The 23590-nt window shown below is 34.9% G+C and overlaps 1 protein-coding gene and 1 long non-coding RNA gene across 2 annotated transcripts; both read left to right on the top strand.

Annotated features, from left to right (window-relative positions):
* Positions 1 to 7538: 7538 nt before the first annotated feature.
* On the top strand, positions 7539 to 15329 carry LOC137833967 (uncharacterized). The gene is made up of 2 exons (XM_090296050.1): positions 7539 to 10124; positions 15273 to 15329. The coding sequence occupies exons 1-2, from the start codon at positions 7539 to 7541 to the stop codon at positions 15327 to 15329; spliced, it is 2643 nt and encodes an 880-aa protein (XP_090152176.1).
* Positions 15330 to 16458: 1129 nt separating this feature from the next.
* LOC137819571 (uncharacterized) lies at positions 16459 to 18018 on the top strand. Its single transcript, XR_011082334.2, has 2 exons — positions 16459 to 17657; positions 17769 to 18018. It is a non-coding gene; the product is annotated as an uncharacterized LOC137819571 (long non-coding RNA).
* The last annotated feature ends 5572 nt before the right edge of the window (positions 18019 to 23590 follow it).

Here is a 23590-nt window from a genome sequence, read left to right as displayed (position 1 = left end):
TTTTTTTTAAGTCTTTAAACCAATCTTATTATGTTTTTATGTCCAAATTTTTTGCATCAGATTCATTGATTTTAATTAAGTGGCACTTGCTATGATACAATTTAAATAAATTTAATTTAATATAGTACTTGGTATTAATATAAATAAATTTATTTTTTCTAAAAACATATTTAAATAAGTTACACCAAAATATAACTTTTAAAAAAAATAATCTTTCTAAAAATAATTTAAATTTCATAGATCTAAATAAAAAATTATAAATATATAAAATTAAATTTTATATAATTATTCAATAATTAATAATTTTCTTATAATAATTTTATTATGATCACTAAATTTTAAAAAGTTATTTAAATTCTTAACAATGATTAACGAGTAATTCCACAATACCGGATATAATGATATTCATAATCACCCCATCAATCAATAAGTTAAGTAACTAAAATATCTGAATTTATTAATAAATATTAATTTATTATTCATTATATATATATATATTAATTAAGAATTATTTTTTATCATTCCTAATTCTAATACTTTTTATAGTAATGTCACTACCATCTATGTGTAGGGTCAATATTTGAAGATAAATTGTAAGTGGTCATAATTTTTTGAGATAATGTGAAAGAATTCTCTAACAAGTTCATATACTTTAAAGAATGACTAAATAAAACCTACAAAAATTAATTCAAATTAAAGTTGAAGTAGAGTTTACTATCATATGATAAATAAAAAAAAATTATAACGATTCTTGTGATAACATAGAATTAGAAGTTATAAAAAGTCTGTATTTTCTATGTCGGTTGAAAAACTAACATAATAAGTTGACTTATTATGACCGTTGTCTATGAACCATCTAAAATGTACAAAATACCTGTGATAATATGTTTATATAAAACTTTTTATAACTGTTATTTATACAACCGTCATAGAAAGTACAACTTACTATGATGATTCTCATCAGAATCGTCATAATAAATGGTTTTCTATTACAAATACTCCTACATCAGCCATAATAAATAAGACTTTTTATATAATTTTTTTACCTTTATGTAATAATTATAATAAATAAATAAATAAAAAACATGTACTTTCAATATTTAAATAAAAAACATGTACTATTATCAATGTAGCTATACTTATTAAGTAATTTAGCATAGTGTTAAACAAACTTTAACCTCTTTCCACTTTTCCAATAACATTGACCTAAGAAAAGCCAATTTAATTAACAATATTATTGCTGTGAAATCAATATATAAGTCATTAAAATATAAAAGTACAAAGCGTCTGAAAAAATAGTATGTTCCTTTCTCGCGTGGGCATAAAATAATGCACGTAATGCACCTCGATAATTTGTGCGTGCTGAATTTTATATATATAGAATGATTTTTCTAACTTTAATTTTCAGAGTCAGAGTTAAAAGTTGAAGATAGTTAATTTATTTTATCATAATTTATAATTAAAAACGAATATGTTTTAACCAAAATTAATTTTTTATAATAATTTAAATTTTAAGTTAAATTAGACCTAAATTTACGATATAAGATGAAATAAAGGATTATCTTAACAAGACTAAGTCTGTTATGTCATTTGGTATAAAATTATCGTGGAACCAATTATAAAAATATTTAATTTTATATTCAAAAGATTTAATCTTTGACATGAATAGATATGTTAAAAGTTTCATATAGACTAAAAATGTAACTATTTTATAATATATTGTGTTATATTATATATATTTAACGAGTTTTTTTAGCTTTTATTTTCACAGTAACGGTTAAAAACTATAGAATTAACTTTTTATAATAATTTTAATTCAAAAAATTGATATGTTATCTTTACTAGGTAGAATTTGTTTTAAATTGAACACGGATTAAAAATTTTGCTAAAAATTGTGGATAAAATTAAATTTGTTAAAAATGTGTGAAAAAAAAGGAGGGAGAGTTGAATTGAGTTAATAAAAAATCTTTGTTTTTTGCAAATATATATTTTAACAATTTTATTTCTTTAAGTTAGTTAGACAAATAATATGTAATATATAGGAAGATGAAAGAGAGTGTTTACATTTTATTTTTATATAGTTCATCGGTCTCAATAGACTACCGTCAATTCTTGACCTACCAATCATGTTTCACTAGACAAATTACCGCTACGAAGTATAAACAAGTATTATTCAATCAAGTCACTCCTAACTAATACTGAGTACTCTTGACACCAACCACTCCTGGTTCAACTCACAAGTCATTTCTGACTCAACTCACAAATCATTTCTAGCTAACCACTAAGTATTCTTTTACAAGTCACTTCTAGCTTAAGACAATTACAAAATCTGAGTGATCAACAAATTACTGGTTTCAATCACTAAAGAGGATAATGTCTTTCGGCGTATACAAGGTTTAAGTTCTCTCTACCAATATGCTGGAATGAACACATATTGTGTTCTTAAAAAGTTTTAGGGCGTAAAATATTTTTGCATAGTTTCACCACTTTCAAATTATGACTCACTTCTCTTCGAAGCATGTAGTCTTATATGCTTGTAAGAAGTAGTCCTTGCATTTTATTTTCTAGTCATTGAGTAGCTTTAAACTCTCTTCATTGTCTTTTTCTTCTTTTGCTGCTATCGTTTGATTAATTTTTACGTTAAGAATCATTAAATGCATGGTATGCAACACTAACTGTTCCTCTATTCTTTACACAATCTTTTTGATAATTAACAGTATTTATCTTCCTCGGTAGCAAAACCTTTTATACCAAATAATGGTTAAAAGTGCACATCGTACAAAACAAATAGTTGAGTCAAAGTTGAAAATAGTTTGTGTTAGGAAAGTTGGCGAATATTGCATCTTTATCTCTACTTCCAAGATATTTTAAACATTGTTCATTTGGCATGAATAATCTTGGGACAGACGTTGAAAACATTGTTTTTGTAATACAGCTTCAGGAATATTCTTCATAAATGTGTCAGCTTAGTCTTTAATTGCACTTATTGTCTCATATTCAAATATCACCAGCATGATGTTTTTGTTGGTCAACATGGTGTTTTTATCATCTCACAGACGATCAAGTTTTTGTCATATCAGTTGTAACTTCATACCTTCCTGGTATGAAGTTTTGCTCCAACAAAATGTATAAACTTACTTTTGTATAAAACAAAACAAAACTTCAAAGTTTAATACTATTAATATAACTAGCACTATTGGGAAATAATACTTTTAGAGAGTATAAATATCAAATATTATGGAAAAAATATTTTTGTATATTCATTCATAGCATGCCTACTTTTTATATACAATCAGATTGGAAAGATATGCTCCATATAATTTGCTACTCCATATGTTATGCATATCTATCAACAATTACACCAAACTATTGCCTTATTTTTACCAAGTATATTATACAATGATACACCTTCTATATACATCTATATGAAAAATACAATAATTCCAATACTCCCCCTCAAATTGGTGAGTAAATATCATAGACTCCCAAATTGTTTCGCAAAATCATGAATTGATATTTCTCGAGAGGCTTAGTAAATATATATGTTAATTGACAATGTGAAGAGACATGTGATGGACTTATCATCCCAGCTTACAACTTTTCCCGTACGATGTGACAGTCTATCTCAATATGCTTCGTACGCTCATGAAATACAGGATTTGCTACAATATGGAGTGTCGCTTGGTTATAACAATACAAAGGTGTTGGCATGATAATTGGAACCTTAAGGTCTCGCATATTTAACATAACAATGTTAGCTCTAGAGAAGTATTTGACATGGTCCTACTTCGATAGATGACCTTAACACGTTGGTTTGTTTCTTAGACTTCCAGGATACCAATGAATTTTTCAGGAAAATATAATAGCCACTAACTGATTTTCGAGTAATACAACATCCTCCCCAATCTAAATCGCAATAGGCTTTCATCTTAAGATCATTATCAAAGGAAAGTAATAATCCTTGCTCGGGTGTCCCCTTGATGTACTTTAGAGCCCGTAATGTTGCATCCCAATGTGTTTTGCGAGACTTTTGCATGAAGTCGCTTAAAGTTCTAACTGAGTATACAATATCTAGACTTCTGACGGTGAGGTAAATGAGTCTTCTAACTAACCTGCGATATTTAGTTGGGTCATGTAATAAATCACCATGAGTAAGAGTGAGTTTTAAATTTTGCTCCATTTGTCGATTTTGTCCCAGTTAGACTTGTATCATCGAAAATGTCCAATACATATTTTCTTTGAGACATGAAAATTCCATGTTTATATCGAGAAAAATCAATTCCCAGAAAATATGTGAAGGTGCCAAGATCCTTGATTCAAAAAATATTGGAGCAAAAATTCCTTGAGATGCTTGATTTCGACATCATTATTTCCTTTTAAAAGTATATCATCGAGATAGAGCAAGACAGTTGTGAAAGATGATCCAGCAGTCTTGGTAAATAAAGAATAGTCTGCTTTTTGATTGAATATATCCTGCCTTTTGAATAACCTTAGTGAAAGTAGCAAACTAGTTTTAGGACACTTGTTTTAATCCGTACAAGGACTTACGAAACCAACAAACCAAATTTTCCCCATGTTGGCGAAATCCGGGAGGAAGCTCCATGTAAACAGTTTCATGAAGGTCATCGTGCAAAAATTATTTTGTACATCAAGTTGGTAGGTGAACGAGTTTCTAGCAGCTGCAACAGTCAAAAGATAACGTAATGTCATAAGTTTAGCAGTAGGAGAAAAAGCCGCAATATATTCAATCCTTTCCACTTGTGTGTAGCCTTTGACGACTAAGTGCACCTTATATTATTCGATGCTCCCATCAGACTTGTATTTTATTTTATAAACCCATCGACATCCTATGGGTTTGTGGCCAGCTGGTAATGAAACAATGCTTCAGGTGTTGTTTACTGTCAATGCTAATAATTTAGCTTCCATGAATTCCTTCCAATGGGAATGACATGATCATATGATAAAGACTCTCTATGTGTAGAAATATTAGCTAAAAAAGTGAAGTGAGCAAAAGATAAGTTGGAATAAGAAATAAAATGAGAAAGTGGGTATCATGTACCTAAGAGAGAACCTTGGCTAGGAGTGGACTGATTGGCACGAGGTGGCAACAAGTAATCTTTATGCCATGCAGGAGGATGCTTGATAATGTCGAAGTGGTTGTGTAGAAATATCAGGGGATGAATTAGGCGCAGGAAATTCAGTGGTCATAGGTTCAGGAATAGGCTCAATGGGTATGGGTTCAGTAATGGGCTCACTGGGCAAAGTTGGTAAAGCCAATTGTGAGTTCGGTAGTGTGGTAAGAAATGTAGAATTTTGATGGTCTAAGTCAAGGACCAAATTTGGTAGGACAGAAGAGTGTGATGATGGTATTGTTTCATGAAAAGGAAACATGATTTCGTGAAAAACCACGTCTACTAAAAAAAATAGTGTTGTCTTCAAGATCATATAGTTGTAGCCTTTATGACTAGGTGGATATCCAACAAAGATGCCACGTTGAGCATGAGGATCAAATTTGTGTTTGGGATGATTAACTGTTGCATAACATAGGCTATCGAAAATACATAAATGTGTAACAGATGGAACTTGGTTGTATAATAGTTGAAATGATGTTTTATCTGAAAAAAATGGGGGAAGGTAAGCATTTAATGAGGTAAAATGCGATTGAAACACAATTTCCCCAAAAACGAATAGGTAAATTAGACTGATAAAGAATCGATCGCACAACTGTGAGGATATAACGATGTTTGCGCTCAACCACCCCATTTTGTTGGGGGGTATAAACACATGTACTTTGACATTCAATGTCGTGATCAAGAAAAATTTGATGCATGGAAAGAAATTTTGTACTGTTATCTGTTCGAACGACTTTAACACGGATGTGGAATTGTGTATATGTAAATGTGATGAACGATTGTAGTAGATGTTGAGTATCTGATTTGTGTTACATAAAAAAACCCAAGTGCATCTAGTGAAATCATTGACAATGGTTAAACAAAAATGTGCATTTGAATAAGTAGGTGATTTATGAGGACCCCAAATATCACAATGTAACAAATCAAATGGACATTGTGTATTTATTGCACTGGAAGTAAAAGGCAGTCTTGCTTATTTAGCAATGAGACAAATATTGTAGTTATTATGAGTAGACATATTAAAAGAAAGTAATAAAGATGCCGATTTTAAACAGGATGAAGACGGATGACCAAATCTCATATGCCAGAGATCCGTGTTGTTGGAAACATGAAAAGAGTCGAGCAATTTTTTTGAAATGTTTCATGTAATAAAAACCACCTCATTGTTCACCCGAGCCAATTATCCTTCCCGTAGCCAAATTTTGCAGGATACAATCATTTGGAAGTAAGAAAATACAACAATTTAGAGTTTTAGTGAGTTTACTTGCTGAAATAAGATTTAAATGAAAAGAAGGGACACATAAAACATCCTCTAATTTAATATCCCTATTAAATTGGATGGTCCTTTGGACGTGATTGGGGTTTTTGAGCATGCAGGAAGGTTTACCAAAGAAACCGGTGATGAAGTTGAATTAATAAATAATTCTGGATTTGAAACAATATGATTAGTTGTTATGTCTATCTATCAACAATTAAACCAAACTATTACCTTATTTTTACCACGTAAATTATACATTGATACACTTTATATATATATGGAATATATAATAATTTCAATAATAAAGGTAATTATTTATTTAATTATATTTTAAGAAGTAATTATTTTCTATATTTTTTAACAGTTAAGACATGAGATAAAATAGTTTATATATATATATGTGTGATGTAGGAAAAATAATGTAAAAAGTTATAAATTATATATAGACATACATATTTTTCTTATTATATAAGGAGAAAGTTTTATTTATTTACAATTCTTTTTTTTATACTAGTACTTCATTCATATATTTGGTGGGGATATGTTGATTAATGGGTTGGTGTGAATGGTGTGTGTACTGGTAGGCACCGGACGAACGCGCGTGGCCGACCGGCCTTATACACTAAATGGAAACGAACGCACGTGGCCGACCGGCCGTATACACACTAAATGTAAGGGCATTTATGTGACAAGCTAAGGTGGTTAAGATACACCTCCGAAGAATAAGGAATATGCGTTTAGAGAAGATATGTTCCCCGGGTATTCCGGAGCACGACTGACAAGACATATCCATAACCACCCTGAGCCCAAGGGATAGAAAGCCCATTAGGCAATCCTATAAATACTGTGCTCAAGCCAGAGAAAGGGACGTTTTCATTCACTTACGAAACTGCGCTTAGAATCTCATACTTACTTGAGCGTCGGAGTGCCTTCGCAGGTACCCTCCCCCGCCCGACCGAAGTTGATAGCACGAAGGGACGACCGACCAAAGGAGACAGCAAGAAAGGACAATCGACCAGAGGAGAAGAAGATCAACACGTCAGCAATTACACCACGTCAACCGACCGTGCCTGGGCCCCATCTCTCCACTCAGGTACAATTGGCGCCCACCGTGGGGCCGAGGCAAATCTTCAATTTTTGAAGCTATAATGGTTGCGACAAGAAACAACAACAACGCTATGGCAGAACAGATGACTATGATTCAAATCCTCCAAGCTCAGATGGAGGAACTGCGACAAAAGGGGATGGAAGACCATCGTCAACATGAAGAAGATAGACGCCTCCAAGAAGAAGATAGACGCCGCCAAGAAGAAGAAATCGCCTTATTAAGAGCGCAGAATGCACGACTCCAACAACAGGTCGATAATCCCGAACGAGAAGGCCAATCCCATATGGCCGACCGAACCGCCTCTCGCATACCTACACCTGCCAATACCAATCCTGCTTCCAGAGCTGAAACAGTCGAAAGAAAGTCAAGGAAAAGGGGTCATCCTTTTACAGACGAAATTATCACCACTCCACTTCCTGACAAATGGAGAGGCCTCGTCATTAAACTCTATGACGGCTCGACCGACCCGGACGAACACTTAAATGTCTACAAGACGCAAATGACTTTGTATACCACAGATAACAATGTGTGGTGTAAAGTATTTCCCACGTCGCTCCAGGGAGAACCTCTTACCTGGTTCACAGAGCTGCCTCCAAACTCCATTAACGATTTTGACACCCTAGCCGCAAAATTCTCCACTCAATATGCCACTAGCCGACCGCATCACATGTCCTCCATGTCTCTCCTAGCGGTACAACAAGAAAAAGGTGAATCTCTTAGAACCTTTCTAGATAGGTTCAACAAAGCATGCATGAACATCCGAGGGCTCAAACAAGAGGTTGCATTGCACCATTTGGTCTCGGCCATCCGACCGAGCCGTTTCACTGAAAGTCTCATCAAGAAACCACCTCAAGACATGGAGGACCTTCGAACTCGAGCAACCAAATTCATGCAAATCGAAGAACACATTGATTACCATCAACGGTTCAAAGCTGTCGGATTCGGAGCCCTTAAAGACCAAACCCAAAGTAAAGAAAGAGAAGTCGAAACCGAACGAACCGTCCGAACCACTCTGAGGTCCGACCGGAATAGGGGAGGCCGAATCCCCAGGTTTAACAGTTACACCCCTTTAACTGTGCCGAGGGGACGAGCCCTAGATGAAGCACTACAAACGGACCTAATCCCGACATTGAAGCAGTATCAAACACCACCGAATGCAGATACTGCTAAGCGTTGTCAATACCATCAGAATTTCGGTCACACGACCGAAGGATGTCAAGCTTTGAAGGATAAAATTGAAGAACTCATCCAAGCTGGCCATTTACGGCAGTTCGTCAAGAGGACAAGGAGTTCAAGATCCCCACCACGGAATACTGACCGTCCTTCCCGTGGTGTCGACCGGTCGTACCGTAACGATTACAAACGCCACACTGACCGTAGCCAGACTTCGCGAAAACGCAGCGAAAGCCCCGTTCGGCGTATACGCCCCCGTAGCACAAGTCCCGACCGAAACGCCCGACCTCGCCAACGAGTCCGCGAAGTCATCAACATGATTGCTGGACCCGTTAACTTGGGCGAACCGAACCACGAAACAAATTATATAGCTGGAGGATTTGCCGGTGGCGGGTGCTCAAATTCCGCCCGAAAGAAACATCTTCGTGACATCCAGTCCGCTCATGCTACCACGAGGAGGCGTCCACATATACCTCCGATTACTTTCACTGACGAAGACTTTACAGCCATAGATCCAGCCCAGGACGACCCCATGGTCATCACTGTAGAAATTGACAAGTTCGCAATTGCCAAGACTTTGGTAGATCAGGGTAGCTCGGTCGACATACTGTATTGGGACATTTTCAAGAAAATGCGCATCCCAGAAGCACATATTCAGCCCTATAACGAACAAATTGTAGGGTTCTCAGGTGAACGGGTCGATACTAAGGGGTACATAGACTTGTACACAACCTTTGGTGAGGAAGACGGCCTCCATAAAACAATAAACGTACGATACCTCCTGGTTAACGCACAAACTTCCTACAACATCCTGCTCGGTCGTCCGTCCATTAACAGATTAAAAGCCATTGTGTCCACTCCACACTTAGCCATGAAATTCCCCTCGGCTAACAACGACATTGCAACCATCCATGTCGATCAAAAAACCGCTAGGGAATGCTATGTAGCAAGTTTGAAAAGTGAGCCAACTCGACGACTCTATACAACCAATACGGACGACCGAGTCCCGCAAAAACGAGGACGTTCCCCCACACGGCGTTCCGGACGACACATGTCCCGTTGTCAAATGATAGCCCTTGTTGACCTCGACCCTCGCATGGACGATCCCCGTATGGAAGCAGGAGAAGACTTGCATCCATTCCCGCTTCGCGATGATCGCCACACTACGCACATCGGTACTTCGCTGAAACCGGACGACCGAATGGCCATCGGGACGACACTTGTTAAAAATTCCGATCTTTTCGCCTGGACGGCCGCTGATATGCCTGGCGTAGACCCACAGGTTATCACTCACCGATTATCACTGTATAGAGAAGCTAAACCAATAGCTCAAAAGAAAAGACATATAGGCGAGGAACGACGTCAAGCCGCACGTGAGGAAGCCGACAAATTGTTACAGGCTGGATTCATTCGGAAGGCCCATTACACCACATGGCTAGCCAACGTGGTTATGGTGAAGAAAGCGAACGGAAAATGGCGTATGTGTGTTGACTACACAGACCTCAATAAAGCTTGCCCAAAAGACTCGTATCCTCTGCCTACCATTGATCGTCTCGTCGACGGTGCAGCCGGGCATCACATCCTCAGCTTCCTTGATGCCTACTCTGGCTATAATCAAATCCAAATGCACCCGGCCGACCGGAAGAAGACGGCCTTCATGACTGATTCCGGCAATTTCTACTATGAAGTAATGCCCTTCGGACTCAAAAATGCCGGAGCCACTTATCAAAGACTAATGGACCACGTATTCCACGACATGATTGGTAGGAATGTTGAAGTCTATGTCGATGACATCGTCGTCAAGTCCGACTCATGCAAACAACATATTGCCGACCTAAAAGAAGTTTTTCAGGCCCTCCGCCAACACCAGATGCGACTCAATCCGGACAAGTGTGCGTTCGGCGTCGAAGGGGGGAAGTTCTTAGGTTTTATGCTAACTCATAGAGGCATAGAAGCTAACCCCGAGAAGTGCAAAGCTATCTCCGAAATGCGAAGTCCCAACTCCATTCAGGAAATTCAGAGACTTATCGGCCGACTCACCGCACTATCCAGATTTGTTCCTAAACTCGCCGAACGAACGAGGCCAATCGTCCGACTACTGAAAAAAGCATTCCGCTTCGAGTGGTCAACCGAATGTGAGGAAATTTTCCTCGATTTGAAAACCTTTTTATCAACCCCGCCGGTCATCCAGAAACCGGACGCACGAGAACCCATCATAGTCTACCTCGCCGTTTCACACGAAGCCGTCAGCTCAGTCTTAGTGCAAGAAATTAATTTTGAAGAACGGCCGGTTTACTTCGTCAGCCGCGCCCTTCATGGCGCCGAAATCCGATACCAGACGATCGAAAAGGTAGCCATGGCCCTCATCATTACCGCCCGACGAATGCGTATGTATTTTCAGAATCATCGGATTATTGTTCGGACAAATTACCCTATTGTAAAGATCCTCACTAAGCCAGATTTAGCCGGACGAATGATCGGTTGGACGATCGAACTATCCGAATTCCATATTCAGTACCAACCACGCGGAGCGATCAAGTCGCAAGCTCTCGCCGACTTCGCAGCTGAACTCACTACTTCTTCAGCCGAGACCGAACATTCATCATGGATCTTATATGTTGATGGCTCCTCGAACGAGAGGTCGTGCGGCGCTGGAGTTGTTTTGGAAGGCCCCGGCGAGATTGTCATCGAGCAAGCCCTCAAATTCGACTTCAAAGCTTCAAACAATCAGGCCGAATATGAGGCCATATTAGCCGGTCTACGTCTCGCTCAAGAATTAGAAATCACTAAGTTAATTTGCAAAAGTGATTCCCGGCTTGTCATCGGTCAGCTTAACGACGAATATGAAGTCCGAGAAAGCTTTTTACAGCGATACTATCACTTAGTCAAACAGTCGATGAGCACCTTTTCTGAAATTTCTATGCAGCACGTTCGACGCGATCACAATACCCGCGCGGACGCCTTGTCCCGGTTAGCAACCACGAAGTGTAAAGGAATGCATCGGTCGGTCATCCATGTTACGCTTCCACGCCCAAGCATCGACCTACAGGAATGCCTGACGACCGACACGGAATCTACTTGGATTACCCCAATCAAGCAATATTTACTCGACGACACATGTAGTCCTCTCGGCGAAAAAACCATGAAGCTGCAGGCCGCCCGTTTTGTCTTAATCGGCGACGACCTTTATCGCCGAGGTTATACCCAACCACTCCTTAAATGTTTGACACCAGACCAAGCTTCCTATGTCATCCAAGAGTTGCATGAAGGAATTTGCGGAACTCACTCCGGCGCACGGACAATGGCTGCCAAAGTATTCCGGGCTGGATACTACTGGCCGACCGTCCAGGGTGACTGCACCAATTTCGTACAAAAATGTCTTAAATGCCAAGAGTTTGGCACTTTGTCCCATCAAAAGCCTGAGGAACTCCATTTTATGTTATCACCTTGGCCGTTCGTCCAATGGGGTATGGACATCATTGGTCCTTTCGCCCCCGGTAAAGGCCAGTGTAAATTCTTACTAGTCGGCATTGATTACTTCACCAAGTGGATCGAAGCCGAGCCCCTGACTGCAATCACCGCCCGCAATGTTCAAAATTTCGTATGGAAAAATATCGTTTGCCGCTTCGGGCTTCCACAAATCATCATCACCGATAACGGTCGGCAATTCACCGACCGAACGTTAGCTGAATTTTACGAGAAGCTCCACATCAAACACATCGCTAGTTCAGTCGAACATCCGCAAACAAACGGACAGGCAGAAGCTGGAAACAAAGTTATTTTGAACGAACTGAAGAAACGTCTCGGCCCAGCAAAGGGCAACTGGACTGAAGAACTCTTAGAAGTATTATGGGCATATCGCTGTACTCCTCAGACGACTACACAAGAAACGCCGTACAGCCTAACGTATGGCACCGAAGCTATGATCCCCGTCGAGATTGGCGAACCCTCTCTCCGCCGGCAAACCCTTGATCTTGATCTAAACAAGGAAAGCCTCTCGGTCGGTCTCGATCTCATCAACGAACTCCGGAACAAGTGTAGAATTAGAGAAGAAGCATGCAAAATTCGGGCGGCCAGACGATACAACTCCAAAGTTAAACCAAGATTGTTCCACAAAGGCGACTTAGTATGGCGAATGCGGAGCAGCGCACGGAAGGAAGGAGGCAAGTTCTCCAACAATTGGGAAGGACCTTTCCGCATAGCTGATACGGCAGCCGGTGGAGCCTATTATTTAGAATATTTATCTGGGAAGGAAATACCGAGAACGTGGAATGCCACACATCTCAAATTTTATTACAGTTGAACTTTAATAATAAAAGTGCACTCTTTCCTCGCTCAGTCGGTTTTTCCCTAAGGAGGGTTTACGACCGGGAAGGTTTTAACGAGGCACTAAATTAAAATCCAAATCTCCTAGTCCTTTACTCAATTCATATCTCGTTCGGCATCAGACGTTATCGGATTTATATATACCTCGCTCGGCATCAGAATTATTACTTTTTACGTAGTCAGAATTTTATATGCCTCGTTCGGCATCAGAATTATTACTTTAACGTAATAATAATTATTTATGCCTCGTTCGGCATCAGAATTTATCGGATTTATATATGCCTCGTTCGGCATCTGAATTATTACAACGTAATCAGAATTATTTATGTCACGTTCGGCATCAGAATTATTTACTCAATCTGATGCCTCGTTCGGCATCTGAATTATTACCTCAACGTAATCAGAATTATTGATGCCACGTTCGGCATCAGAATTATTCACTCATTTATGCCTCGTTCGGCATCAGAATTATTCAGTTATTTATGCCTCGTTCGGCATCAGAATTATATTATTACCTCAACGTAATCATAATTATTATGCCACGTTCGGCATCCGAATTATTTACTCAATCTTATGCCTCGTTCGGCATCTGAATTATTACCTTAACGTAATCAGACTTTTTTATGCCACGTTCGGCATCAGAATTATTCACTTATTTATGCCTCGTTCGGCATCAGAATTATTCACTTATTTATGCCTCGTTCGGCATCAGAATTATCTTATTACTAATGTAATCAGAATTATTTATGCCTCGTCCGGCATCAGAATTATCTTATTACTTTAATGTAATCAGAATTATTTATGCAAGTGTGCATTACCCACATGTCGGGTCCAGCAATTTTCTATGCCACATTGTTCATTAACTCTTCAAAAGAGGCGTCAGGCTGTGGGCCAGGGGTCTCCCCCTCGGCTTCCTCATTTAAATTATCATCGGGGTTGATCGGCACCAGCTTTCCATCAACTATTATTTTTTCTGTCGTAATGGTCGTCCTCCAGGGGTGCTCCATGCAGGCAGGCCGCTTGTCCGATGCCTAACCGAAAATATTCTTCGCTAATGCGCACGTCCCGTCATTCCGTTAAATTTAATGTCTGACAACTCGAAAGGCACAACAATTATTACGACTCTTCGGCTTTTATTCACCTCGAGCCTGGGGGGCAAGTGTACTGGTAGGCACCGGACGAACGCGCGTGGCCGACCGGCCTTATACACTAAATGGAAACGAACGCACGTGGCCGACCGGCCGTATACACACTAAATGTAAGGGCATTTATGTGACAAGCTAAGGTGGTTAAGATACACCTCCGAAGAATAAGGAATATGCGTTTAGAGAAGATATGTTCCCCGGGTATTCCGGAGCACGACTGACAAGACATATCCATAACCACCCTGAGCCCAAGGGATAGAAAGCCCATTAGGCAATCCTATAAATACTGTGCTCAAGCCAGAGAAAGGGACGTTTTCATTCACTTACGAAACTGCGCTTAGAATCTCATACTTACTTGAGCGTCGGAGTGCCTTCGCAGGTACCCTCCCCCGCCCGACCGAAGTTGATAGCACGAAGGGACGACCGACCAAAGGAGACAGCAAGAAAGGACAATCGACCAGAGGAGAAGAAGATCAACACGTCAGCAATTACACCACGTCAACCGACCGTGCCTGGGCCCCATCTCTCCACTCAGGTACAGTGTGAGACATATAAAAAGTGACTACTATTGGTCCTTCCAAAATGAATGGATTTTCTATGTTGGAGGCAAAGATTTGATAGTCTTGCTTTTTAAAAGTAATCGAATTGGTAATGATTCCAACTTGTTCTCAAAAGAATTGTTCTGATAATGGTAGAAAATGGATTGGGAAAATTTAGTGTTTTCATCTATTTAAATTGATATTTTTTTTTCATTTTGAGAAAAAAATAGGAAAGTGAGAAACAAATATCATATCAAATAATCTAAAAGAAAATAACACACATATGTGTAGCATCAGAGTAAATTACAAATAATTATATATATATATATAAAAGTTTTCTTGCAAATCTCTTCTAAAATGTGAAGAAAATTTAAATGTAAAAATAGTTTTCATTTTTCGTGATTTTTAATTTTTTTTATCTTGATTATTGTGTTTTCTTCATGCACATTAAACACTCTTCTTTCTATACTTGGAAACAAACAGTCGTTAGGGTCAAAGAAAATATGATAAATTATATGAGAAAAAAATCCAGAAACATTTATTCTTAAGACTTTGACTAATTTGTGTTAAACAACCTTAATGTTTTTTTAGGTTGTGTCCTATGTATATAAAAAGTCTAAATTTGTCAAGTCCATTAGTCTTACTTAACTCAAGTGGAAAAAAAATTCTTAGTCAAGAGAGAATGTTATTTTTTACAGCTTTTGAAAGAAGAAAAGAAGAGAGAAATTGGTTTTCATATTTATCGAACAGCTTCAGTAAAATTACAATTCTTGATTTGTTCTTTACTATTGGAACTAGGCTGAAATTTAAGAACAGATTCACTTCATGTTCTTTATTTAGCCATTGGGGTCATCGATTGAAAATATCTGATTAGAAAAATCAATTTTTCATTATTGTTCTATTTTAAGTTTCTCTTTCTTTCTTCTTCAAATTTTGAAAACCTTATTACTTTGATGTGTTGACTAGTTCTAAGAACTAAGAACTTTTTTTGTGCATTTGATCTGTCTCTTTTATTTTCGTATTTGATTTTAGTGAAATTTGGTTGAATGATTGAAAGAATTTTTCCACCTTTGGTTTCTCTTTAGAAGTATCAATTTGAACACGTAAAAATATTTTTCTATCCTATTTCGTATTGGTTATTAATTCAGATTTTATTATTATTAATTCATATTTTATTATTCTTAAATTATTTTACCGTTATATTATATTAATGGTCAATTTACAGACCTGTTAGTATTCCTAGTTTATAGATTTCAGTAATTATAATTATTATATATATGATTGAATTAATCAAAATAAATAAGATCAGTTTTACATTGTACAATTACGTCAATTAACTACAACATTTTATCTTCTCTTATTTCATTCAATTAGTTACTACATTTTGAAGCATAAAAGTCTGCATGAAAACATTATTTATAGAGAGAGGAAAAGACAAACGATGAGAGTGATGATAAATAAATAAACAAATAAATAAAATAAAAAAACAAAACGATGAGAGAATAAAATACTTGGGTGAGTTCGAGCACGGGCACCCCGCATTCGATGGCTCTGGCGCTTGCGAATACCCTGCGTCTTGCCTCCGATGCGCGACACGTGCGAAGATCCGAAATCCAACGGTGGATATGCGAATTGCATGTTTAACGAGTAGAAATTAAGAACTCTCCACGAGTCAATAATCAATTTCGAATTGTCCCTTTGTCGGTGCACCAAATCCCATGCCCTTCCCTTTTGCCATGATGATATAAGGCTCTCCAAAGCATTCATCAAATCACCACCTTTCCTCATTCTAAACCTACCCTTCTTCTCTTCTCTCTCACACCATTTCTTCAACCTCCCTTTTAACCTTGGCCATGGCTTTCTCCTCTTCTCTTTCATTCCAAGTTCATGTGATGTGCAACTGTGATCCATGATAGTGTATCATACAATTCACACTCCATTGATTCTAGTTTTATCCACAAATTTGAAAACAAAAAAGAGGTTTTACACCCCATTTTCCCTCTTCATATATGGTACCTTTTGTTTCTCCCAATAATTCTCTTTATTTTCTTTGTTTGAATCTATCTATAGGAAAAAAACTATATATGCATCTTAACCTTTTACCTTCAATAGATCGATTTTACAATATGGTGGTTTCAGTTGAATAAATCATACATGGGAAAATATATACATGTATTAACCATTCATTCATTTATACATATAGAAGTTTTTAATGTTTCAAATGGATAGATCTATAGTATATGATTGGTTCAACTTAATTAGTTTTCTATATAAAAGTATATACATTTTAACCTTTTCTTTTATATGTATATGTATATTCTAAAGATGTAAATTAACTATAGTAATTAAGTTAATTGGTATATGGTTGTTTTAGTTTAGTTAATTATTAAGAATTTGAATGTGTTTAGAGTTTTGGCGGTGATAGAATGACTTGCATGTAAAATATAAATGAATAATGATATTTTGAGACTAATTTCATCAATTTGAAAAAAAAAATATTATTTTTTATGATATAATATCTTATTTTAAAAAATGTTGTAAAATAGTTACTTGTTAGTATTACTATTAGATTGTGAAACGAACTTTATAAAATTCAAAATAAATTGTGTGAATATTTTGTGGTGGATGCTAAAATATGGTGATGAGTGATGATGTAAGATGGAGTTCGAAGTGGATAAAAATTGATACATGACAAAACCCTTTTTGTTTGGTTTTGCAAAGAGTAAGGAAACAAGTATGTTTACAGAGATTAAGGCTTTTTGGCCTAAAAAAACTAGGTTATATGTTTATGTCCTTGAACTGGGATTTGTGTCTGGGATTATTTGATACACTAGCACGGGTCACTGTTGTATGTCACGTCAAAAGAAATAGTGCAGAGCTACCATCAAATGCAGAGAAACATATGCAAGATTTTGCAAGAAAAGGAAAGAGTGCTTGTGTACAACAAGGTGGTGTGAGAAGGTACAAATCACAAAGGTTGGTTTTAGGAACTTATTTGGGTGTTTATATGCTTTTGGTTTTATGCTTTTGGAAACGTTAAAAGCTGATTCTGGTTAGTAAAATGATGTTCCTTCATGTGCATGGCAGAAATGGTTGTTTGTTTTTGTTCAAACATGGACTCAATTTTGCAACACACATTCATATGGAAAGTAACTTATCAAGCTGAAGTTTCTTCACCCCATTTTTGGTTGGGAAAACCAGAGATGAAAAGGTGAACAGTGAAAGAAAAAAAAGTGAATGATTGTTTCTAATTTTGCTATTTTTTAAATTATGTGAATGGGCTTGGAAGAGGAAGTATTCTACTTAGTTGCATAATAATAGTATACATTTTTTATCCTTCAATCACATTGTAATGATTATTCTATTTTTTATTGTTTAAGTATTTTTAAAGATTTTATTATAAGAAAAATATGAAATAAAAACTAATTTTAGATAAAAAAAAAATAATTAATTGTTATAGTAACTAAATTATCATTTTAGAAACTAAATACTAAAAAATATTGGCTTCTAAATTAGTTTCTATTATTGTTAAATGGTTTCTAAATTGGTATCTAATTAGTTACCAAAATTTTAACTACCAATTATTTAGTTTTTAAATTGGTAGTAAAAATTTTGGTTGCTAATTTTAACTACCAATTTAGAAACCATTTATCAATAATAAAAACTAATTTAGAAACTAAAAATTTTTTAGTCTCTAAAATGTTCTCTAATTTAGTTATTACAACAACTAATTATTTTTTGTCTCTAAAAATTGATTTCTATTTCATGATTTTTTTTAGTGGACAATATACTATATTAAACTTTTGAAATAATTACAAAATGGTTAAATTTAAGCTTAAACCACGTCTCATTGCCCTTTGCATTGTATTTTTGGGTTTGTTTCAAAAAAATCTTTATATATATTAGAAAAACTAAAAAAAGAGTTTTAAAATAAAACATTTTAACTGTTGCAAATACTGGATTTAAAATAAACAGTTTACTAACATATTAGTGTATTGGAAGTGTAAAAGTTGGTTTTATATTTGCAACTAATTAGAAGTTTTAAATAATTACTATGAGAGCTAAACTTTTGACTGTATATAAGAATGTATATTAATAGATAATAATAACATAAAATACATTTTCTCTTTACTATTATATTTTTAATATGAATTATTTCGTATTTTTGTCCGAAATATTGATTTTTTATCACCACTTTAACGACAAAACTTACACTAATATCTTATTTAACGTATTATTTATATTCAATTATACTAAAAAATTAACTTAATTATACATTTCTCTAATTAGGTCTCATAGTTGGACCAATTTGAAGATAGAGACAATTTACACATAGAACTCATTAAAAAAAATATTAGAAAATTCTCGGGTCTCACGCATCTTTATTTTATTATTATTTGACCTATCTATCTGTTCATTGTTGCACAACACCTCCAATCATAAGTTATAGTTACTCTTCACTACTCTTAGCCAGAGCCACTTTTCACCTCAATATAAGGGGGAAAAAATTAATGATTCTGTCCAATATTATTGCATTTCATATGTATATATATAATAAATTGATATTATATATTTATATATAATTGTACCCTTATTTTATTTTATTTTATTGAGCCTTGTACCCTTATCTATTAACTAATGATGGATATCCAAAAAATCTTTAATTATTATGTTTATTGAGTTTTTCTTTTTCTAAATTCAAAAAAGAAAATTTACTTTTACAATGTTATTAATGTAAATTATTCATCAAATTTTTAATTATTACAATAAAATTTAAAACTTTACTGAAAAAAATACCCTAAACCCTAAATCTCTCTCTTCTATGTTTTTTCATCCATAAAACACAAACTTAAAGCTTTATAACATTATTTTCAAACAATGATAAAAAGGAAAATAATATTCGTATGTTATTTTTAAACTAAATATTTTTCCTTGAAAAAGTGCTTTGGATGAAGTCATTGTTATTTATAATGACTTGCTTTTGTGTATTCATATAAGTGTGAAATGATTTGAAAAGTAATGTTAAATTGAAATTAGGTTTAAATTTTATTTTACTTAATGTGAAGATTCAGATGAAATCTAACTTCATACATAATAATGCAAAAGTGTTATATCGTCTAGCAATTTGAGATTGTCTATCAGGTCGTCATTGTCTATTAATCTCATATCGGGTTCATCATTGCCTGATGTGTATCAAAATTGTTTAATGAGTTAGTTTTTGTCTATGAAGAATCTGAAGATTAATTTCTTGGATCTACTGGCTCTTTTCGGAAACTTCCTAGTAATTATTGGCGTCTCATGTTTATTATAGGATCACTGTATATGTTGTAAAGACAATTTTATCTTGTATATAGGAACTTGAACTTGACAATTATTCTTTAACATGATAGTTGAGAGTTCACTATGAAACTTGAAAGAAACTTAGTATTGTAATCTCGTATATTATTCATTGTGAAAAATTATGTTTGTGGATGTAAATTGGTTTCCAGTCGAATTACGTTAAATTGTTTTGTGTGTAATTCTTGATACTTTGTTCTACCTTATTTTACATTATTTTTTCCTAAAATTGAATTTTTCTCCATAATTTTTGTATTATGTTTGAGGATTGTACAGAGACAAGAAGACAAGAACTGTGTTTGTGTTTAACACATAAATATGCATTTAAAGTTTGTACGTTGGTTTGTTTTAGATTTTCGTTAAGGATAATAATTATGTTTAGGATAGAGAGGTGAGAACAAAAGTGTAAATAGTTTAGACTTTGGTTATTAACTATATTATGAATAGATTGAAGAAAATGAATGTGGGTGCACTTAGTAATATTGTGATGGAAAATAATACTTTGAGAATATCTCTTTCTTTTATAATTAACCTACACTTTTTACCTTCATTCTTCTTCTTTCATTCTCTTTCAATTCTCCTTTTTCCTCTCAACATAAAGATTGAAACTCGATTCTCCTCCCCTTGTGATCTTTCCATCTAGTGGTAAGCTAAAGGAGAGTAGAGAGTATCAATCTTGAGTTTTGCTTTCGGTAATCATCTTTCTTTTTTCTTCAAATTTCATTTTTTTATTATGAGAGGTATATCTATGCATGCTTAAGATTATTAGGAAAAAGAGTTTTGTTAGTTTGAAAGTAATTGTGGGGGTGTTTGATGGCAAGGACTAAGACCCTTTAGGTGATTAAAAAATTCTTTAGAATTTCTTGGTTCTTTCTCTACTTCAAGTTCTATTTTACTTATACTACAAGGAATGTTCAAGGTAATTTCAGTTAAAAAATTATTAAATAAAAATTAATTAAAAAATATATTTGTTATAATGACTACATTAGATACTATTTTAAAGGCTAAAAAAGTATTGGTGTGAAAATTAATTTTTATTATTAATAAAAAAAATTATTTGATATCTAATTAGCTACTAATTATTTAAATTTTAAAATTGATAGCTAAAACATTACTCACGAATTATCCCTGAAACAAAATTCGTAAATAATGAAGGCGTAGGTAAGTTTGTGGAAATAGTGAGTTACGCACAAATCTAGATCTGTAAGTAATACCTAATTGATAAAAACTTGTAAAAATATATAAAAATAAAAAATAAAAAAATTGGAAACAAGTTTTAGATATAATACAATTATGAAATGTTTTGTTAAACATGACATTTTTAGATCAAATGATAACATGCTAATTTTATATATTAATTTAGATTATTGCATAATTTGATATTGTAGTGGAAGACCATGTTAGATGGCATTAAAATCGTGAAACTTGGCCTTATATTGGACATTTGCTTAAATTAAAAAAATCTGGTGATGATGCTAAGTTGAAAAGTGAAGTAGAAAGTTTCACTTATTATGATATATTATTTTTCATTTGTACCTGTATAGGAAAAGTGAGACTACAGAGTACTTGGAACTAGTTGTACAATTGTTGACGTTCTGGTTGCCTCCCCATTCCTTCCTTCAAGTCTCCTCTTTTTGTTGTTGACGTTCGATCGGGGTGGACCTAAAAAAGGTACTCTGATGATCAAGTAAGTACTCTGTGTAAAGAGTGTATATTTGAAAAATTGGTTAAAGCGTACCTTACACCACTTTACAGAGTTTATTTATAGTGTTTAGTCTTGGGTCCTTGTTGTGATGGGTCGAATCTATCAAATATCAATTGTTAACTGGTTTATAGCATGATCCCTGATTTATAGGGAGATATATTAGTATACTGGTATATAAGTATATTTGGAGAAAATCTTCAATATCTTTTAGTTAATCAGAGTTTAGTTGGTTTCTCGAAGATGTCACCCGCCTTTAGCTGAACATGATTATGACTCATAAAGAATTCCCACATCTGTCATTACTATCATTTAATAAGTGCCTTAAAGTGTGTTGACATGGTCGGTCGGTCACCAAGGCTGAGTGACTAGCTCGTGCGGTACCGACCGGTACACTTGCCCCCCAGGCTCGAGGAATGTTAACTTCTAAAGAGTCTAGATGTGATCGTTGGGTGTCTCGAGGTGAGATGTCACTTGGATGCATTTAATGCTATCAGAGATGTGAGTTGCACTTTTTCGAAGTGTCGTTCTGCACTGTTTGATCCAAGTGATCTAACAGTCACTGATCCGTACCGGATCATATGCCAAGCGTTGTGTGCCCTTGGATGCGAAGTGATCTAAAGGTCCAAGATGTGAAAGTCTTATTCTCTCTCTTCATTGTCATTCTATAAATAGAAGTGTTTGTGAACATTGCCAAGTTTGTTGTTTTTCTTCTGTGTTATATAGTTCATCAAGCGTGATCCGAGTGCAGAGTTCCGAGCAATTCTCTTTCTTTCGTTTGTTTTACTCAAAAGGTTAGTAATTGTTAGAATTAGTGGCCTAAACAAGAAGGGATGGATTGTTTTCACAAGATTTTTGCAAATTTTGGAAGTAGAGTGAAAAACTTTGAAAAATCAACCAATTGGTTTTCTGTTCAACTCAATAAAATTTATGTTTTAAGGTTCTTTTTAGAAAATCAACCTGTTTTTTTCACGAAACAACCGATTGTTTATACCAGCAAAATATAAAAATAAGTTAAAACAGTTTATAAGAGAAGAGATATAGAGAATCACACAAGAGGTTTATACTGGATCACTTTTAACCAAGAGCTACATTCAATCCTCAGTTAACCACTGAGAATGCACTATGTAATCAAACCTAGATTACAAAACACACACCATGAGTGATGATCTTGAACCCTTCAAGAACACACACCACAGTTTCTAGAAACACTTTTATGAAACTGCCTTACACAAGAACACACAGAAATACAATGTTCAAGAAGAAGAGAATAAAATACACCTGGGTATTACAAAGCTATAGTTCATAAAAATACAAAACCCAATCCTATTCCTCACACTTGAGATGATCCAAAACTTTTGAATTCTTAAAAAATGTCTTTAAGCATTCTCTCTTTCTTAGTCTAATCAAAAGAATGTTAAACAACCTTTATATAACCTTAATCAAGTGATTAAAGTTGTTGGATAAAAAACCAGAAGTAGTTGGAAACATTTAAAACAATTTAAAATACTTAACAAAATTTTGTTATAAAAACAACAAGTTGTTTTCTAAAACAATCGATTGAAATATTTTTTCTGTTAAGGTTTTCATAACACACTATCAATTTTTTTATTGAAATAACCGGTTGTTTATGTTTGATAACAAAGATAAATAAACATAACTTTTCCAAATCATTTTGAAAAACACTAAGTGTCAAACAACAGGTTGTTTCAACAATTCAACAGGTTGAAAAACTTGTCTTAGCCTCAAACCCTTGAGTAACAGCTTTTTCAATTGGTTGATTTGAAAAACAACTTAATAAAATTTTCTCAGCTTTTAAGAAAACATTTCTTTCAAAAGAGATAAAGATCAAATGATCTTGGATCATTTC

This window comes from Phaseolus vulgaris, chromosome 10, assembly GCF_051622355.1.
Source record: "Phaseolus vulgaris cultivar YP4 chromosome 10, ASM5162235v1, whole genome shotgun sequence".
NCBI lineage: Eukaryota > Viridiplantae > Streptophyta > Magnoliopsida > Fabales > Fabaceae > Phaseolus > Phaseolus vulgaris.
Note: the sequence above shows the minus strand (reverse complement) of the source record. Positions and strands in the feature narration are given on the sequence as shown.